The following is a 20,078-nucleotide window of genomic DNA, read 5'->3' on the forward strand; positions in this document are numbered from 1 at the left end:
GAGTGCTCATACAAGGTGTCTAACACCTAACATGCAGTGATCCGTGTCACTGCACTGTCACAAGAGTACTCATACAAGGAGTCTAACACCTAACATGCAGTGGTCCAAATCACTGCACTATCACAGGAGTGCTCATACAAGGTGTCTAACACCTAACATGCAGTGGTCCAAATCACTGCACTATCACAGGAGTGCTCATACAAGGTGTCTAACACCTAACGTGCAGTGGTCCGTGCCACTGCACTGTCACCGTAATGTTCAGCCTCTTCCCATTCTCTAAGAAACTGGCATGAAATGCTGAACTGTAAGAGTACTTGGTGAATTACAATGAAGATGACCCCTGCAAGCACAGGACAGCAGGAGAACGTACCTACTCCTATGGAAAAGCGTGAATTAAATTAGGGCACACATAGCGAGCACATTGTAACTGAGAAAAATCTAATTTCCAAATTAATATACTTTGAGTTTCTGAAGGTCTCACTTTACATAGAACTGACCTTCTCTTTTGAGTTTTCTAAACTACATATAAGTAAACACCACTCAAATATAGAAGAAAAAGGCATTTTCTATTCATAGTAAGGAAATTTAAATACGAATTTATTTTCAAAATCAACAACTCAAGAAAACTCATTCAGGCACTCTGAGCCTAATGTAGAGTTATCAAAGCTAAATAAACATCAACATTTCTTTTTTATAGTTCATTACCACAAAAACTTTTTTTGTTTTTTGTTTTTTGTTTGTTTGTTGTTTTTCGAGACAGGATTTCTCTGTATCCCTGGCTGTCCTGGATCTCGCTCTGTAGACCAGGCTGGCCTTGAGCTCACAGAGATCCACCTGCCTCTGCCTCCCAAGCATTGGGATTAAAGATGTGTACTACCACCACCTGACACAAAAACATGTTTGTTGTTTTTTTTTTAAAAAAAAAAAAGCATTTAGGTGCATGTTTATAGCCTTGGAATAAATAATTCAACAAAACATCACAGTTCAGAGCAAATGATCACATACACACGTATATATAAAGCATGTTACTATAACGACCTCTTCCATAAACACCACAAAAGTGTGTGAATATACATGGTATACACAGAAGTGTCTCTACAACAGCCAAAGGCATCTCTGTCATTTTCCTAATGAAATCTATAGTGACCCTTATAAATACAACAGAGAAAGGAGACAACCCACAATATCCTTAACAGATAACACTATGAATGAGGAAATAGAAAATATATACTATTTTTAACAGTATCAGATCATTTGCAAATCAGAAGTGGTTTCTTTATTTCAGAATGGGCTCACAAATGACATTTCCAACTCAATATTTATTTTAGTACTACTGTCATACTTTTGAAGGATGCAGAAGTAAGTGAAGAAGATAAAGTAGATTACTTTGGATCAGATTTTTTAAAAATGAAGGGCAGGTACTGGAGGGATGGTTCATAGGTAAGAGCACTTGCTACTTGCAGTAATTTGAATGATAATGGTCCCCACAGTTGAACTTAATCACCAGGGAGTGGCTCTATTTGAAAGGATTAGGAGGTATGGCCTTGTTGGAGAAAGTGTGTCACTGAGGGTGGGTTTTGAGATTTCAAAAGGCCCATTCCAAGCCCAGAGTCTCTCTTTTACTGCTGCCTGTATATATATATAAAAAACTTTCAGCTACTTCTCCACGACCATGTCTGTCTGCATGCCAACATGCTCTCTGATATGACAATGGACTAAACCTCTGAAACTGTAAGCAAGTCCCAGTTAAATGTTTTCCTTTGTAAGAGTTGCTGTGGTCATGGTCTATTGCTCTTCACAGCAATAGAATCCTAAGACACTGCTCGGCCAGAGGAACAGAGTTTAGTTTCCAACACCTATATTGGGTAGCTCACAATGCCTATAATTCCAGTTCCAGAGGACATGATACCCTCTCTGAGTTCCATGGGCACCCATACACATGAGCACATACAGACACACAGACACAAACACATATATAAACATAAGGAAATTATAAAATATATCTTAAAAATAAAAAGTATGAATGGGCTGAGAGCATGGTGGTCCACAACTGTAATCCCAGCAGTCAAGGCAGAGGCAAGAGGATCTCAATAGGTTAGAGGTTAAGTTGATGCACATAGAAAGCTCCAGACTGCCCAGTTATGCACCAAGACTCTCTCAAACAAACAAACAAGTGTAACGTGAGACACAAATGGAGCATTTCCCTACAGGAAAGTTACACACGCTCTCTTCTCATCGACCTACTTCTACCAAAGCTGAACTTCCCATATTTCCTAATCTTATCCTGTCTCTAGATAGCAGGTCTTCACACACAGCTCCCTCTTCTTGTTTTCCTAAGGTCTGAAGCTGAGTAAGATCCCCACATGGTCCTGTGGCCTCCCTGAGCATAGGCCCTTGCTGAGCACAGGCTCTTGCTCTTACAGATGCTTGTGTTTCCTTCCCTCTAGGAGCAATCCCAAGCTTCTAGTGTCATGTCTGTCTTCCCTTCTAGTTCTGTGCTCTAAAAAGCCAATGTCTCTTGTTCTCAGCTGAATTCTGAAGACCAACACAGCAGCAATATAATGTAAACCCTCATTATAGACACTAAAATAAAAATATAATCTGTATTTACACAAAATCCTAATTCTCGTCCTTAAAGTTTATGTTAAAAATTCAAACATCATGACTCAAAATATTTTAAGAAGCTAAGTTATAGTATAATGTGTCTCAGTGTTATCAACTTTATACACTTGAATTGTTTGCTTATTTTTATAATACCCAAAAGAGTTTTCTAGGTATTGCTTTACCTTATAATTATTAAACTTTTGCAAGTTGTACCTATACCTGACTAAGTACCTGAAACTTCATATTAAAATAACTTTCTAAATCTTATTTGGGAATCAGTCTTCACGTTTATTTACTCTATTTCAAAGGGACAAAGAGACACTAGTTTATGAGAAAGTTAGTGATGCAATCTCAATTTATTAATCTCTATAACTGTTTTATTGTTATAGGGCAATTACATTGAACATAACTATTCCATAGAACATCAGAGGATTTATTCAACAGTATCCTGAGATTGTTGTTAACATAATTCAAAACAGCAATTTTGCTAAAAGGGATCTAAATAAAGGCCAAATATTGTCTCTTTACAAGGTCACCTCATATTCTAGAAATATTTTGTTACATTTTTTCCTAGCTTTGTAATAAAAGCAAACTAGACACTTAGTAAAGCAGAACAGTAAATTATTTCTTTATGCAAGAAATTTGAATCCTGTTTAGTCAGTTGAAGAAGAAATGGTGTTACTGTTGGAGACCAAATGAGAGGGAAATATAGAGCCCAGCAAGCAGCTCCCTGCTCTGCTCCCTGCTCTGCTCCCTGCTCTGCTCCCTGCTCTGCTCCCTGTTCTCCTCCCTGCTCTGCTCCCTGTTCTCCTCCCTGCTCTGCTCCCTGTTCTCCTCCCTGCTCTGCTCCCTGTTCTCCTCCCTGTTCTCCTCCCTGCTCTGCTCCCTGTTCTCCTCCCTGTTCTCCTCCCTGCTCTGCTCCCTGTTCTCCTCCCTGCTCTGCTCCCTGTTCTCCTCCCTGCTCTGCTCCCTGTTCTCCTCCCTGTTCTCCTCCCTGTTCTCCTCCCTGTTCTCCTCCCTGCTCTGCTCCCTGCTCAGCTCCCTGTTCTCCTCCCTGTTCTCCTCCCTGCTCAGCTCCCTGCTCAGCTCCCTGTTCTCCTCCCTGCTCTGCTTCCCGACAGAGTGCTCCACCCCCACAGGGAAATAAATCCCTTTCAAGAAAGGTCCAGACCTGACCCAGAAGACTTCACACACCACAGAAAGACAACATAAAGCTAGCACTAAGGATGACACACAGGGTCCTCTATTGTTAGTTTACATTAAAACATCATCCACACACACGTACTTGATTTTTACCAGACATACGCAAGCCTTTCCTGCTTTGTATTTACTAGACCATAACAACGGTAACCAGTGAAGACCTCAAATAAGCATTAGAGAACAATGTCAACTTTACTAACATAACATCAATTCCATTTCCATTCCATTCTTTTAGAACCTCAAGCATGACTATTTTAAAAAGACATTATGGCTCCAAATACTCCATAATTTGATATAAATCTTTGTAAGTATTAACATAGTCTTTTACATTCTCTTAACATTTAATACCTAAATGCTTTCTTCCTATGAAAAGGAAATAACCTTGTGTAACTACAGAGTTCATGAATGAATGGTAACCCATCAGAACACTGGTTCTCAACCTTCCTAATGCTGCGACCCTTTAATATAGTTTCTCATGTTGTGGTGACCCCGAATCATAAAATTATTTTTGTTGCTACTTCATAACTATAATTTTCCTACTGTTATAAATCATAATGTAAATATTTGATAGGCAGGATATCTGGTATGTGACCCTGTGAAAGGGTCATATGACCCCCAAAGGGGGCCATGGCCCACAGGTTGAGACCCACTGCATTAGAGGTTTTGTTTTCACTTGACTTCCTAAGTTCTGGGCCATAGTCACAATACAAGGACATGGCACTTCCATTTAAAAACAAATATACAAACAAACTTGGGCCAGCTGTGTGGCTGAAGATTTGAGTGCCATCCCCAGGACAGACATGGCAGGAGAAAAAATCGACTCCAGCAAGCTGTCCTCTGACCTTCACACACTTGGTATGGCATATGTACACACACACACAATAGACAGACAGACAGACAGACGATATATACTCAAAAACCAAAACCCACTAACTTGTAGCTCAAGCCTGAAGTGCAAGTGGATCGATCCCTGGAATAAGAACTAGATCTGCTCATTCTATTTCTGACCTGTTCTAACCTCCAGCTTACACACAGCTACAAAGAGTTTCTCTCACAGGAAATTTACTCTCCCTGACTCTCTAAAAAGAAAAAAAAATAATATCAAAATACCATTTTATATCAATTTGGAGAAGATGGACAGAAGCTAGGAGACCAACTTCCTAGTCCTGAAAACTGAGACATTCTTCATTCATACAGATGGTCAAGCTCCCTTAACAAGAAATGTCTACTTATATGAAATGAAGTAAGTGATAACACAGCTGGCCAGCTGCTAGATAAAAAATAAAAGCTGGATGTCAATCATAAATTTGCTTATTACAGGCCATATAACAGATACCACTTCGCAGCTATCCTGTCCACTATCTTTTGGTGAGTGAAAAATCGTATTTTCAATTTTAGAGCACTTAATAAAAAGGAGATGAGAACTTTTCTATATGTTACATCATTTTTAACCACAGACTCAAGAAAGGAATCACAAAAATCAAACTCTCATGAAAGATAAAATAAAAAGTATTAATTTGAAATATATGCCTCTAAAATCTGACTGCCAAGAGAACCAATAAAATGAACCAGAGAACATGTGGCTTAATCTGGAACAAAGAACTTCTAAAAGCGGCTAGGACACAAGTGTGAAGCAACACACACAGGCCCCCAAGCCCTGACACTGTGTTTCCTAACACAGCATATCAAGGCATAGCCAGGCATGCTCCTCTAGGACATAACTGAACAAAAACCTTCCCACCAGCCTAATCACAAAAACATCAGAGGTACAAGGCTTCCAAATAATCCACTCCAATCCACATACTTACAAAGAAATAAAGCTGGAGGCCAGCAGGTAAGTAGTAGCAATGGGCAGGCAAGTACGTGTGTGTGGTAAATGCCCTACCCAACAAGGCTAGTCAGCAGCAGAAGTGTTCCAACCCAGGCTCCTGCGGCTCTGAGAACTTGAAAAGGACTGCCAATGTGAAACTGTTCTCTCAACAGAATGCTAACAGTCCCCTTAAGAACGGATTGTCTTCGACAGGGCCACTGCACGCATGAACTCACCGAGGCTGTGACTGCGTGCACAAGATCTGCCTAAGATCAAACCAGCCAAAACTCCCAGCCTGCACAGGACAGGGGTTCATGAAGCCCCATCTGTATGCGAGGAGTTACTGACAAGTGGCAGTTGGCTGGGGGTGGGGAGGAGCAGTTTTCTTTAAGGATGTAGCCCCTGAGAGGCCAGCCATGCTCCAGGAGATGGTCCTACACCTATACACACACAGGCAGCACTGAGTGGACTCTGGGTTTAAGCAGAGAGAGAAGATGAAGCTGGGAGAGAAAGTGGGGGGATAGAAGGAGGAGCTGGAGGAGAAGGAATAGAGAGTGATCTAACTGAAACACATAATATGCACACATGAAAATATCAATAAATAGGGGCAGTGGTGGCGCACGCCTTTAATCCCAGCACTCGGGAGGCAGAGGCAGGCGGATCTCTGTGAGTTCGAGGCCAGCCTGGGCTACAAAGTGAAATCCAGGACAGGCACCAAAACTACACAGAGAAACCCTGTCTCGAAAAAGACCAAAAAAAAAAATCAATAAATAATAAAAAGGAAGTGTCTTAAAACTATTATAAAGAAGTCATTAATCTCTGTTATTCCAAAATATTTTACTGAAGTTAATTCATATATCAAATTTGTACACATTTTGTAATATATTGTATGTCTAAAAATTTTTCTAAATGGCAGGCCTACAAAAACAGGTAAATAATGTAGCTTTGGAGAAATAATATATAAATGGCTTGCAATTTTAAATAATAAGGTAATTTTAAAAGCTGGAAAAACTATTACTACTTTAGTGATTTATGTTTATGCTAAAATTCTAAATGACTTTTAATCAAAGGAAACCAAATTCCATCAAAAACACTTTAATTATAAATAAATGTAGGAGAGAAGAGGAAAAAGAAGGAAAGAATAGACATGAAAATGGGGGGGCGGCATATAAACAACTATAAATCTCAGTCAAAAGTCTATGGGAATTTGGGGCACTATTTTTACAATTTTCCTTTTAAGTTTGGTAAAAGTATCAAAAGTAGAAACAAAAATTAAGCTATCTCCTAAAAACTTTAAAATATCACAGCTGAATATACTGTATAAAACTGCATTTGGTTCTATTTAGTCTTGACAGTATCAAATTAAGAGCTATTCACTTACTTTCCTACAGCAAGAAGATAAATCAGCTAAAACCCGAGTGCATTCCATACTCAGTGGGCAGAGTCACACAATGAAGTGCATTTCATTCAGAAGCCAGCAGCACACACTTCCTGAGAAGCGGTGTTTGCTGGCACTCCTCACTGTTACCACCCTTGTTTCCTCCTCACAGTTTGGGTAGGAGACAACGTTCTCAACAGGGGCTGTAACACACCCTACTTTCCCCTGCCCACAAACCAGAAGTTCCCCTCTTAACTGCCATCTACAAAGTCCCCAAACATCTACAGATTCATCTCTTACATTGAATCACTGCAGCAACATTGAAGATGTTACTCAGTGGTAAGACAGATACACCAGTGTTTAAAATACAATTCAATTGAAACTTTCTTTTGACTTCTAGTCTACTTCTGAGGTATGCAGTTATTCGATTTCTAGGTAGACTATTGTTCTAGACAGAACTGTTAACCAATATTTAGGGAAAGTATCTATTACTGCTTATTTGCCATGACCAAGACTAGCAGAATCCCTAAGCTATCACTGAGGGATTCAGTAATCTACTTGATTTATAACATTACCTACTAAAACACATCTTAAAGCAAACTGTTCCCACTCTACTAGAAAACCATCAATACACTACACCAAATATCAGGCCTATTTCTTTTCCTCAGCTGAATGAGAGATGTTTCCCATGCAAAAGTGATCTTTAAAACAGAATGCATCCCTTTATGTAGGCCAAAGGGCAGGATCAAACATACCAACACACAACATGCACTCCTGATTGACCCAGTGAGGAGAAGGGAACTGACATCCAAACTACTTACAAAACATATGTCATTAATTTCAAAATAAAACTTTCCTGACGAAAGCGAGATTAAATACAGCAGAGATTAAAATTTAAAAATAGAGAAAACAGGGTTTCAACATGAAGCTTTGAAAAAGAAATTAAGTATAACTTAATCGCTTTTATTTGTGTGCCTTTTTGTTTGTTTGTTTTAAACATGCCCATCAAAATAATCACTAAACACTGCCATGTATGGGAGCTTTCTTTGCTATAATATCTATTAATCATCTAAGATACCCACTTCCCTCACTTCACCTTTGGCTCTACATGATAAAATAAACAAAGTAAATAAATGCAAACTATGAAAACACAAAAAAGCAATAACAATTTAACAATCCACAATGAAATTCACAATGTCATAATAACATCACAAGTATTCAGCTCAGAATTTGCTAGAATACATATTGGCAAGAAAGAGAGCTGAAAAAGCATTCAATAAATTCTCAAGTCCTCAGGACTGGGGCATCCCAGTTGCTATTTCAGGACTAAGCCTGGGCAGACAGATAAAACCATCCCTTGCTGAGAACACAGGATGGCCAGGCCTGCAGTATCAAAGCAGGTTGTCTCTAACCTTCATCCATTTAACCCACGTGCTGTTCAAAAGTTACTACAGTCTATGTGTTTCATGACATGAGCTGGGGAACCTGCCAGGTAAAGCTACTCACACATCCAAATATCCAATCTTTCCTCCGATACCTACATAAATACTAAAGAAAATAATCATTAATAATCAATGATTCTCACCCACATCTAGGTTCAGAAATTCCATCTAGGTTTTAATAGCATATGATACTACCTTTTCAATTTTAACTATACTTCCATGTAGATTTTGTTTTTTCAAAACAAGAATTTCTGTTACATTCAAGTCCCACCTTCTGAGATTTAGAACCCCCTAGAAACACAGCACATGATGACCACTGTAACACTCCTGAGACTGCCGTTATTATGGTGGTCTACTCAAGAACAACTTCTTTTTCTACATAATAGCATCAAATTGTCAAGAAAAGGAAATGTAACCAAGTCTGATTTAAAGAAAGTTGAAAAGAACCAAAGACTAAGAACAAGTTAGCAAAAGCAAATACTGCCTAGGTAACTAACTTTATAAATTTACAATAAAAGCATATATTTTTCTGAGTAATTTCTCCACAATGAAAACTTTCAGTCACTCCCGTAACTGAAATCTTTAACACCATAAGCCGTAGTGTGAAGGACCAGGAGCCTGACTTCCCTCCTCCAGATTTCTCTTTCCCAACGTCCCTTCCCATCTGTCTCTACGCTAGCACGTTCAGCCACTCAGGGCACCTGTGGAGTCAACCTTACTTTTTCACACTGTTCTGTCTACCCAAAGTATTCTCCTCTGCCACCCTCTACAGAGTCTTCTTAGAAGAACACCTCAAATTTCATCTAAAAAGTGTTAACACACAGAAGCGCTACCACAGACTAAAGACACAAAAATCTGTAAGATTTATTAAGAACTTAAATGCCAAAAATAGTGTTTGCCCTCCAAGAGCATATGGACCAGAGAAAGAAAAGTACAAGCGGATGAACCTTGAAGTTCACTGACCACGCTACAAGTACAACAGGCTCGCCTGGCAAGTGAAGGGAATGGGGAATGAAAGGGAGGGCCACTAGGAACTAGGATGGTAAGCAAAGGCTGGCTTTTAAAATAACCTCACGTGGGAAATACGGAGTCTGACTGTATGCTAACACTAACAGTGAAATACTGGTGACCTTCTTCATTCTTTGGGGCTCTGCTTCTCACAAAAGACAAACAGAAACAATATTTTAACAAATGAAATAAGACAAACCACTAAAATGACACAGCTGTGCCCCAAAGCATGTTAACACATCTATATGGATCAAAAATCACGTGAGACAAGTGAAGTTGCTCTGCCGAGGTCAGGAAAGGCAGCAGCAGGCTGTATCTTGGGGCAGCTGTAAATACAAGCAGGGTCAGCATCCAGGCTCCTCACTGCAAACCTGGACTGGCGTAGCACTCGTCCTCACTGTAAAATGCATGGAAAGGGTCCCGCCAACTGTGCTGAAGCTTAGAGGAAGATGCTGGCCTAATGCCAGCTGACTCAGGGACTGAGTGTAATGTCTCCGTCACCATGAGGCTGGGGCTCTGGTCCACCAACAGACCCAATTCTGATCTGTGAATTCTAAAGCCAGGCAGAAACAAGGACATATCTAGACAGCAGGGACATCAAAGGAAAACAAAGTCCATTAGAGTGTGTCTGCTAAGTTACAGAGAACAGGAACAAAGCAGCAATATCAACAATCATAAACTCACTGCAGACAAACCTGAAGAAGTACTGAATGATCTGAAAAGGACTTCAAACTAAGCCCCAAGAGACATAAGGGCACGTATAAGAAAAAAAAAAAAATGGAAGGAAGAAAACAGCTGCTGTAGAATTTTAAATAAAACACTAACCACTGAAAGGTAAAAACAAAACATGTTACAATACCACCTATTGGGCCTCCACCTTCAACCTCACAAAGATCTGACTTCTGCATGAACAAGACAGTGAGATCAGAAAATGAAAACACAAGTTACCTGTCCTCAGAAACTCATGTAACAACGATGCTAACAGAACTCTAAAACTACAAAGAGAAGTTTAATTTTCAAGAGGTTTTTTAAGTTTAAAAATCTTGCAACTTCCACCTTAATTTTCATGAACTCATGACCATCTTGACTGCATTAGGGGTTTCTATGAGATGACCTCATACAAAAGTTCATGAATGGAACTGAATTAGCACACACAGCCTCTTCCTAATCTGGACCTGAATGCCTCTGGCAACTGAGCCTCTTTATTCAAAGAACCTCAACCAAAAAAAAAAAAAAAAAAAAGACACATCAGATGTTTTAACTAAAAGGTGACTTTCTGCAATTATCTTTAGTAGAAAGACTAAAATATTTCACTATAAAAATTAACTAAAAAAAAAAATGAAAACCTGCCTTAATTCATATTAAGGTAAACACAACCAACATAAATAATACACAAGCAAGTTTAAACTAACATTCTAATAAGAAAATGTTCACACTATCCCAGAGTTTCCTTCAGAAAGCCTATGCTTCCAACAGCCATTTAAGAGCCCATTTAGAATAAAACCCCAATTCTTTCTTCCTACTCTAAAAGTAAGAAGTTCATGACAATAAAATCCAGTTCTGCTCACAGGCAGAAATGAACAGAAAAAAACAACATATACTGACTGTCCTGTTAAAACTGAAAAGATAAAATTTTTTTCAAATCTTCTAAGTCCAAGATAGCCTTATTTTCTTGCTCCAGTAAAAGCACTGAGAGATTTTTGTGGTTTTACATAAATATATTATTACATTGCTCAAGGATGAAATTTCACACAACAAAACCTCTCTTAATTGTGGTCAGCTACAATATTCCCTCTTACACTTTTAGAATCCTTTCCCAGTAGAAAACAGAAAGCCAATAGCTCTTAAATGTTAGAATTAGTCAGCTAATAAGCTAGTGCTGGGTTTCCTCATCACATCTAACCTCTTTGCATAAACCAAACATCAAAAGGTGTCTCTCGTTGTCTTAAGACAGACAGGTCACAGCCCTGGAGAGAATCCAATTATTCCCTCAGGAAGTGGTGTAATAGTAGCATTTTCTTCTTTTGTTAAGTAAAACTATACATGCTCCAGAGGCAGCAGAAATTACATCAAGAGGACACTTACTCATGACTGGAAAAGTCTCTGTGTGTTGTCCCAGTCCAGTATTAAACCAAGATCTACTGTCCAGGCTTTCTCAGAGGAATACATATCCTGTTCTGAAAACAGAAAAGAAAGAAGTCAGATTTTTTAAAGGCCAATGTTTAAAGTTTCCTACAAGAAATGAAAATTATTTTCATTCCATTTTTTCTACTATCTATAGAACCCCTAGTCCTTTTCATATAAAAGATTACTACTAATTACCATCCAATTCACAGGTCCCTCTTTCGAAAACAAGTAACTTTGAGAATTAAAAATACATAGATGGTAACTGCCATACACGAACCTAGTATGTAGACGGCAACTACTACACATGAGCTTAGTATGGGTGGAAGGCAACTGCCACACAGAAGCTTAGTATGTAGAAGACAACTGCCGGATATTTACTATGTATAAGGTAACTGCCATTAAAAAAAAAAAGCTTGTTATCTTGAGTCTTCAGTACTCAAGTTATTCCTTCCCTATTCCCAACTAATGAAGTCAAGAAAAAGAAGAGTGGTCTGCCTAGGATAAATAAAGCCTGCTAAGTCTATTTTGATTGCATACAAAGTATTTATATAAGCCTCAAATAATGACCTCAAAAGTTATTGCTATGAACTTTCTCTAATGATGCCTCATTATAAACATAATATGAATTCACATTTATTTAGTTATGTGCAGCACATAGCCTTTCAAGGCATTCTTTCTAAGTATTCTAAAAATATATTTGGTAAATAAAATGAAATTTTTAGACTTAGTTCTTTTCATTCAAGTGTAATATCATTGCCTTGTATTAGTATGAGTATGAATACTAAAAAAACACACTTGACCCTTGACTAAGATTTGCATTATAAAATCTTCCTCAATTGATTAACATATTTTTAGATAAGGCATAAGTACTAGTGGTACATTTAAACAAAAACAGGGATGCATAAATGCCTTCCTAGATCTAATACATAATTTTATAGCTCTGCAATTCAATAATGCACACTAGCATAACTTCCTTTATAAACCAGTAAACTACTTCCTGCAATCATGAAAAGTGATACTTTATTGTTTAAATCACTCAAGAAAACAGCAAAGCAGAAGCCCCTCAGCTATGAATCAAAGTTAGGATAACACTTTTAAAGAGTCAGTTTGCCATACCCATACACTGTACTCAGATAATGTGAGATGCATAAGCAGCACACATTTACACAATGCAGAAATTGCATCAGCTTGTGCACGCACAACAGGCTGCCTACACTGTAGTTAGCAGTGGTATATAATCACAGTTCTGCCATCCTGTCACCTGACCCCAGCCCACAGGCTTTCTTCTTCATCTGTGCATTAGCCAGTGATTACCATTTCCAGATAACCCAATTATCCCAAGGAAATGAGTAGCGTGGCAAATCTACAATCACATACAATCTCATGTTAGTTTCAGGTACACATTCAAAGTTTCTCACAATACACTTCTTGATGGTACTGAATTTATTGGATTTGATTTCCCGACAAGAGGGACAGGCAGCCAAATGCCACAGAAACACCAAGTAGCTAAAGCATTCACAGAGGCCCCAGGAGTCCACATGCATTCATACTTGAAGCAACTACTCTTTGCCTGGAGGCCTATGTTTATATACATTTGTAATGATATCAAAGTACCCTACAGGATATAATGCCCTCTTTCTACCATACCATAAGAAGCCAAATAAATCCTTAATTCTAATGTTTAAGACAGAATTTTCTCAGCACTAAAAATACTATCTTCAAAAACATTAGGATAAGGGCTCAAGCAGTTAAGAAAAATTACTGTTCTTCCAGAGGAACCAAGTTCGGTTACCATGACCCACATCATGTGACTTACAGCTATCCATAACTCCAGCTCCAAGGGATATGCGATGCTGCAATGTCTCTGACTGGCCTTCTCAGCCACCTGCCCTCAGGCTGCACATATCCACATGCAAACATATATAGCTACCCATAATTAAAAATAATATTTTTAAGTCAGGATAATAAAACTTACAAATATTGGGTATACTACAACCATATGAGGTAACAAATGCACACAAGTCTTACAGTTTACAAACACACAAAGCATGTATCAGAATTTAATGTACAGACCCACAGAGCAACTCTTAGAAATGTGCTTATGAATGACACAGTGAGGTCACCTAGTCAAGGTTCTTTATGCTAATCACAGCTTCAAAACAGAGATCTGCTCCCCAGTCCCCATCCCCACCTACTCTCAAAGTCAATTTTTTCAGCAACCAAGTGGCTCAGTAGCAGAAGCACGCAAGGTAAAATACTCAGGCTCCCTTCTCCTCACCTAGTTACCCTTCTCTGGAGAAGAGCAATGTCTCAAGTACGCAACTTCACATACCAAGAGTTTTATAGTATTTCTGCAAAAGCCAGCATTTATCCTACTTTTCACATATTGGCTTTGGGAGGTGTGGTGATATGCCCTCCTGGAAAGGGGCAGAACTACACCTAACTAGAAGCTGTATGAACACCAAATTTGCCTACATTCTCTTGGACAGCATAGCAGCATAAGAAATGGACACCCAAGGAGGCTACTGGCCCCAAAATGACACATAACTGAAAACAGGTCACAGCTTCTGATCAAACCATGCCAAACTCAGCCAAGGTTGCAGATCTATGGCTGCCTGCTGTCAGCCACTGAAATTTTGTGGTTATTACATTATTACAGCCAAAGATGACTAAGTCAGAGAATAAAGACACTGACTTTAGGGGCAAGAGAGCTAGCTCAGCAGCATAGAGCAAGTACTGCTTCTGCAGAAGACGGAAGTTTGATTCCCAGAACCCATGTCAGAGGGTTCACAACCTCCCATAACTCCAGATCCAAGGGGATCGAACACCTCTGTCCTCTGTGGGCCCTGGCATTCACACATACACATATACGTACATACACAGATCCTCATACATACACATCAGTAAAAGTAAAATAAATTAACTAAACTGGGCGGCAGTGGCGCATGCCTTTAATCCCAGCACTCAGGAAGCAGAGGTAGGTCTCTGAATTCAAGACCAGCCTGTTCTACAGAGCAGAGTTCCAGGACAGCCAGAGCTACACAGAGAAACTCTGACTGGGGGGGGGGGGGGGGGGGGGGGGGTAACGATGACGACAACAACAACAACAAAAAGCATTGAAATTTCAAGTTAAAAATGCTGTATTCAAAAATCTAGGCACAAACTTATCACAGGAAACAAATCTAAATAAGTAAAGCACATAGAGGCTGGAAACTAAGGCATTAAAAATGCAGAGTTGGCAAATACTGACTGAAACAGAGAGATGTGGTTATAAAATCTACGCCATGTTTGTGCTAAGATGTAATCAGAAATGGTCGTGGAGCTAGGGGCAAAGCTCAGCAGCAGGGCACTGGCCTGGCATATACAATCCCCAGCAGCATATCAGAAATGGGAAAAAAGATATTTCACAGCAAATTTGTCTGACTGTAAGAGAGAGGAAGGGGAACTTATCACAATGCTGCTTGTATTAGCAAAAGAAACAAAATACAAAATTTCTACAGAAGAATTAATGACATCATGTGTTTATCACTTAGCATTATGGAGCAGTGAAATCAATCAAAGTATGCATTTCAACCATGATATATAGTCATGTCACTATTTTATAAAAGTACAAGGACACATGAAATCATTTGTACAATGTTACAGAATACATAAAGTGAATAATGTATTAGAGATATTTGCACACCTAATGTACTATAAAGAGAAATAAAGGAATATGAGGCTGATGGTCCCTCAAGCCAGCAGTGGGCTGGGACAGGACACAGTCATTCAGGAGCAGACTGGTAATGTCACTTAAGCTGAGGGAGTGAACTGAATGGATGTTACTATGTTAGTCTTTATGCAATATGTAATGTCTCTTATGAATCTTGCATTTTACAGCATTCTATATAAAAAACAAAAACGTCCCAAAAGTACAGAAAATTAAATACAAGTAACATAAACATGGAGCTACATGTATAAAGGTGTTAAATGTAGTTATAATTTCTAAACAGTAATTAGGAGACAGAAACAATGGTAGTGGACTCACTCATTCCTTAGGAGTAAAAGACAAAAATCAAGTGAAGGGCAGCTCTACTACAAGCTTCAATGTGGGTTTTTGCGGGTTTTTTGGTTTATGTGGAAAGATCTGATTAAACGTTTTCCATGGGCAGAACAGCTGGCTACCCAAAGAGCTACATCAGTTATACTGTCCAACCACTGGAGTGCCTTACCTCACCTTCACAGCCGTGTGATCCTCTATAATCCTTTTCTAGTAGCTGATTTTTCTAAATTACTATTGGTTGAAAAGTCATTTTTCTCTCCTCTCCCACAAAATGCTTAAGAAAATTTCCTTCATCACAGCACTAATTATAATATCACAAAATTTTAAACTTAAATGTCCAATATTAAATAACTGACTGGATTGTTCATTATTAATAGTCTCTCATGGCCATTAAAACTGTCTGGCAATTTAAGGACAAGAAATGAACAAACATTGTGATGGCCTTTACACACCATCACAGAGTCATCAAGAAAGGAATGTCAGAAATGAAGCTTCATCCAACTCAAATGTATTTCCTCAAAGGCTCGCAAACCAAAACTTGTGACTACTGTTCAGTTTTTAAATTTAAAATAGATGATATGAGCCAGCACGGTGACATACACCTTTAACCTAGCACTCAAGAGGCAGAGACAGGAAGATATCTATCAATTTGAGGCCATCCTGTTCTACAGAGCAAGTTCCAGGCCAGCCAAGGCTACATAAGATACACTCTCAAATAATAATAATAATAATAATAATAATAATAATAATAATAACAACACAACTTTTTAAATTTAAAAAACAGACAACATACAAACTTATTAGGCATTCGATAAACCCTTCCTAAGCAACTCCCAGGAGACAGGCAGTATTCTAGGCCCAGCCAACAAAGCTATAAACAAAATACTACCCTTTGCAAAGCTTAATTATAATAATTCTAGTACCTTCCCTTTTTAATTCAGTCATAGTTCATTAGTTCTACTACATATGCCAGGGCAGATTCCCAGGTAATGTCTTCTTATTCTAGATGAAGAAATAACTCCAGTTACTACTACAGTCATTATTCATTGAGACATATCTCACCCGAGTGGTTATATAATTCTTGGACTTTCTATAAACAATACTCTAGAGCAACATATACCTATAAAACACAGCACTAGATTCCCACAGCCTGTAGTCCAGCGAATCCGTCAAAGCCACAGTGAAGAGGACTGTTTGCTCTGCTCACTAAGTCAACAGAATACTTCCACTAATGAGATCAAAGACAGGCCTGAGAATAAACGGTTGGTTTCAGCAGTTTGTTTACACGTGTATATTAATGATGCATAAGATAAGGATAAGGTCAAATTTCCTCTCCTCAGGTAGAGTTTAAGTTAGGTTTCCAGGCGGCTTATCAAATTCTAGTGGCTTTGTTTACACTGGTTAACAGGCATTTCAGAAAGCAAGTGTCATTTCTAAATCTTCCTTATTTCTAACAGGTACAGAGAAGCAGGGGCATTCAAAGGTAGCTTATAATGTTATATTTGTCATATGCACTTGATATATGTCTATCTTAACAGAACTGTATGTAGCGGCTAAGCTCCACAAATAAAAGCTAAAATGAAGAACACAGTATCTTTCTTTTCAGAAGCCTGGTAGCATTCAACATGTCCATTAAAATCCCAGGTTGCCATATAATAAGCACTAAAGCAGACACCATGACGGAAGAGATTTAAAAGTAGACATAATTCTAAGACCTATATCCAAGGGATTTGTGATCAGTTAGATTCTAAACACCCTAATACACATATCTACTCTTTCAAAAAATATTAATTCAACTGTACAATATATAAAAACTGTCCAACTAGCTTAGGACACAAAAAAGACAAATTTGATTCCAGTCATCCTAAAACAGAATAAGTTCCGAAGAAAAGTGCCAACAGAAATGGACTGGCCAAAGTGGAAGTCAAGGGCTTCAGTGTATTCTAAGCACTGTATTAAGTAAAAATAAGTAAACTTACAAGCCAGAGGATGCAAACACACAGATCTGCAGGGTAGTGGGGATGAAACTGGAAGTCAGCAAGATGACAGTCTAAGGCCTCTCAAAGAAGCCACTGCAACAAGGTCACTTGGCCTCCCTGGGCCTGTGTGTGCAAAGCCAGAGCTAAGTTTTCCAGGCTGACTAGCACCCAGATGTATCATGGGATGCTGTGCAAAAGATGCCCTGGTAAACTAAATATAAAGTTGATGCGTGCATTAACAGTCCAGATACATTTTTGGTCTCATAAAATAAGGAAGTTGAAACACAATATTGAAGTTCTATTTGTAACTTGTGTTATTTATGACTTTAAAACTAATCCTAATTAAATGAGAAGCTGAGAAAGACTCTAATTTCTTTAGCATAAGCAAAATCAACAAATCAACTATCACAGTAAATGAAGTATGAACTAAAACAAACCAGTCTAAAATGTTCCATTAAAGGGGAATAGGGACAGATTCAACTGACCCCTGGGAGAAAAAAAAAACTCAAAGTGACTGCTAATGGTGATGTAGTCAAATACAACTATAAATTTAAGAGTTTAGATAGTGTTCTTTTAGCAATCCTCAATGATGACAATTAACCTTGGAGAGAAGTTTTTTGTTACTAGTCAGAAAAATAAAGCCCGAGCCGGGCAGTGGTGGCGCACGCCTTTAATCCCAGCACTCGGGAGGCAGAGCCAGGCGGATCTCTGTGAGTTCGAGGCCAGCCTGGACTACCAAGTGAGTCCCAGGAAAGGTGCAAAGCTACACAGAGAAACCCTGTCTTGAAAAACCAAAAAAAAAAAAAAAGAAAAAAAGAAAAAGAAAGCCCAAGTAAGCCTGGGGAATGAACTTAGGATCCAAACTGATACTAAAGTGCTGACCATCAACAAAATATTATGTACATTGTTAAGGGGCTGTGTTCAATGTTTTTAAAAAGAAATTTCTAGAAAAAAATCTAAAACACTCTCTTCAGTAATTAATGTACAAAAATCTTTGAATACATACCATAAAATGCTGTTCTGAAAACTGCCCTAGTACTCCACAAACAATCACACCCTTCTACATATTTTCCAGTAACTAAGCATTTAGCTGGGTACAACATATGAAAGCTTCATGGGCTGGGGATCGGTTAAACAGTGCTCGTCAAGCAAGCGAGAAGATGAAGTTGGGGTCTTCAGAACCCATGTAAATGCCAAGTGGCCATGGCAGAGCATCCCTGGAGCACGGTGCACAGCTTGACACTAGCAGAAATAGCAAACTCTGCTTCAGTTGAGACACTCACTGCCTCATTAAGTAAGGCAGAGAGTGATACAATACTCCTGATACTGGCCTTGGATCTTCACACGTGTGCGCCTACACATGTGTGCCTCTACACATGAGAATACACAAACAATACAGACATGCACACGATACACACAAACACATATAAGAAAAGGAAAGAAAAAGGATCTGCATTTCCACAAAAATTAATCCAGACCATTTGTCTCACTAGAAGACAAAGAATAGGCCAAACGATATACACTACATATAGTTTTAAGATATTAAAAATGCCAAGGATATAAACAAATGTTTGCTAAGTAACTACTAAAGCTAACTGTATGTCTACCTAGTGGTCAACAGTTCCATTCCTAGGGAAAGCCAAAAGGAAACTGTTCATATATTCAACAAAATACACAAGAATGTACACAGCAGCTGTATTATAGCAGCCAGCAACTGAGAACAATCCAAACACCTACTAAAGTAGAATGGATAAACTAAGAAATAGTCATGGATTAGGCCACCACTGTGGCAATCTATATTTTCCGATAATAGTTACTGCAGTATGACCCTGCGTGATTTTTTTAGAATCTTGTCTCTCCCAGTCAAGAAATGGGGCCATTTTCCCTTTCTTTACAGGATGGGCATTTTACGACTGCCTCAAGTAGTAATTAATACACAATGGGCATTAATACCACATAAGTGTCAAGTCTAAGTGACAAGAACAATATAGCGTCTGTGTGGCTCACCCCCAATCTCTCTAATCCTCTCTCTTTTTCTTGGACTCCAGCCACACAGCTCATGTGAGCACCCTCAAGCCATACTGCAAGGCTGTATCTACGCGTCCCATCACCAACCCTCAGACAGAGAAGCAACCCTTCACACAACACTAGGCCTGGCCTTCAAGCAGCCCGACCTGAAACTGAGTGAAACAGACATAAGCATTGCCCAAATTGCAGATCTGTGAAGAAAGCAAATAATCCCACTGTTTAAGATACACTTCTGAACAATTTTTTAGGTAGTCAGAATAACTAAAACAAATACTGGACAATAAACAGAAACAGCTGCATACAACATAAATGAAATTCACTTCCACAATACAATGCTGAATGAAAGAAACCAAACACAAAACAACATCTGTTGCATGACATTATTTCTATGAAAAACTACAAGATGCAAAAGTAACCTATGGTGACAGAAAACTAAGTCCTAGCTAGATACAAGACAGGA

At 38.7% G+C, this 20,078-nt stretch overlaps 1 protein-coding gene across 2 annotated transcripts in view; it reads right to left on the reverse strand.

The window, feature by feature from the left end:
• Usp6nl (USP6 N-terminal like) overlaps positions 1–20,078 on the reverse strand; it is a 140,392-nt gene that overhangs the window by 115,272 nt on the left and 5,042 nt on the right. For both annotated transcript variants that reach the window (XM_059263541.1, XM_059263542.1), the window contains exon 2: positions 11,528–11,619. In XM_059263541.1, the coding sequence (XP_059119524.1) occupies positions 11,528–11,531 (4 nt within the window). In that variant the 5' untranslated portion in view covers positions 11,532–11,619. The remainder of the gene's footprint in view (positions 1–11,527; positions 11,620–20,078) is intronic.

Source organism: Peromyscus eremicus, chromosome 5 (assembly GCF_949786415.1).
Source record: "Peromyscus eremicus chromosome 5, PerEre_H2_v1, whole genome shotgun sequence".
In the NCBI taxonomy this organism is placed as follows: Eukaryota; Metazoa; Chordata; class Mammalia; order Rodentia; family Cricetidae; genus Peromyscus; species Peromyscus eremicus.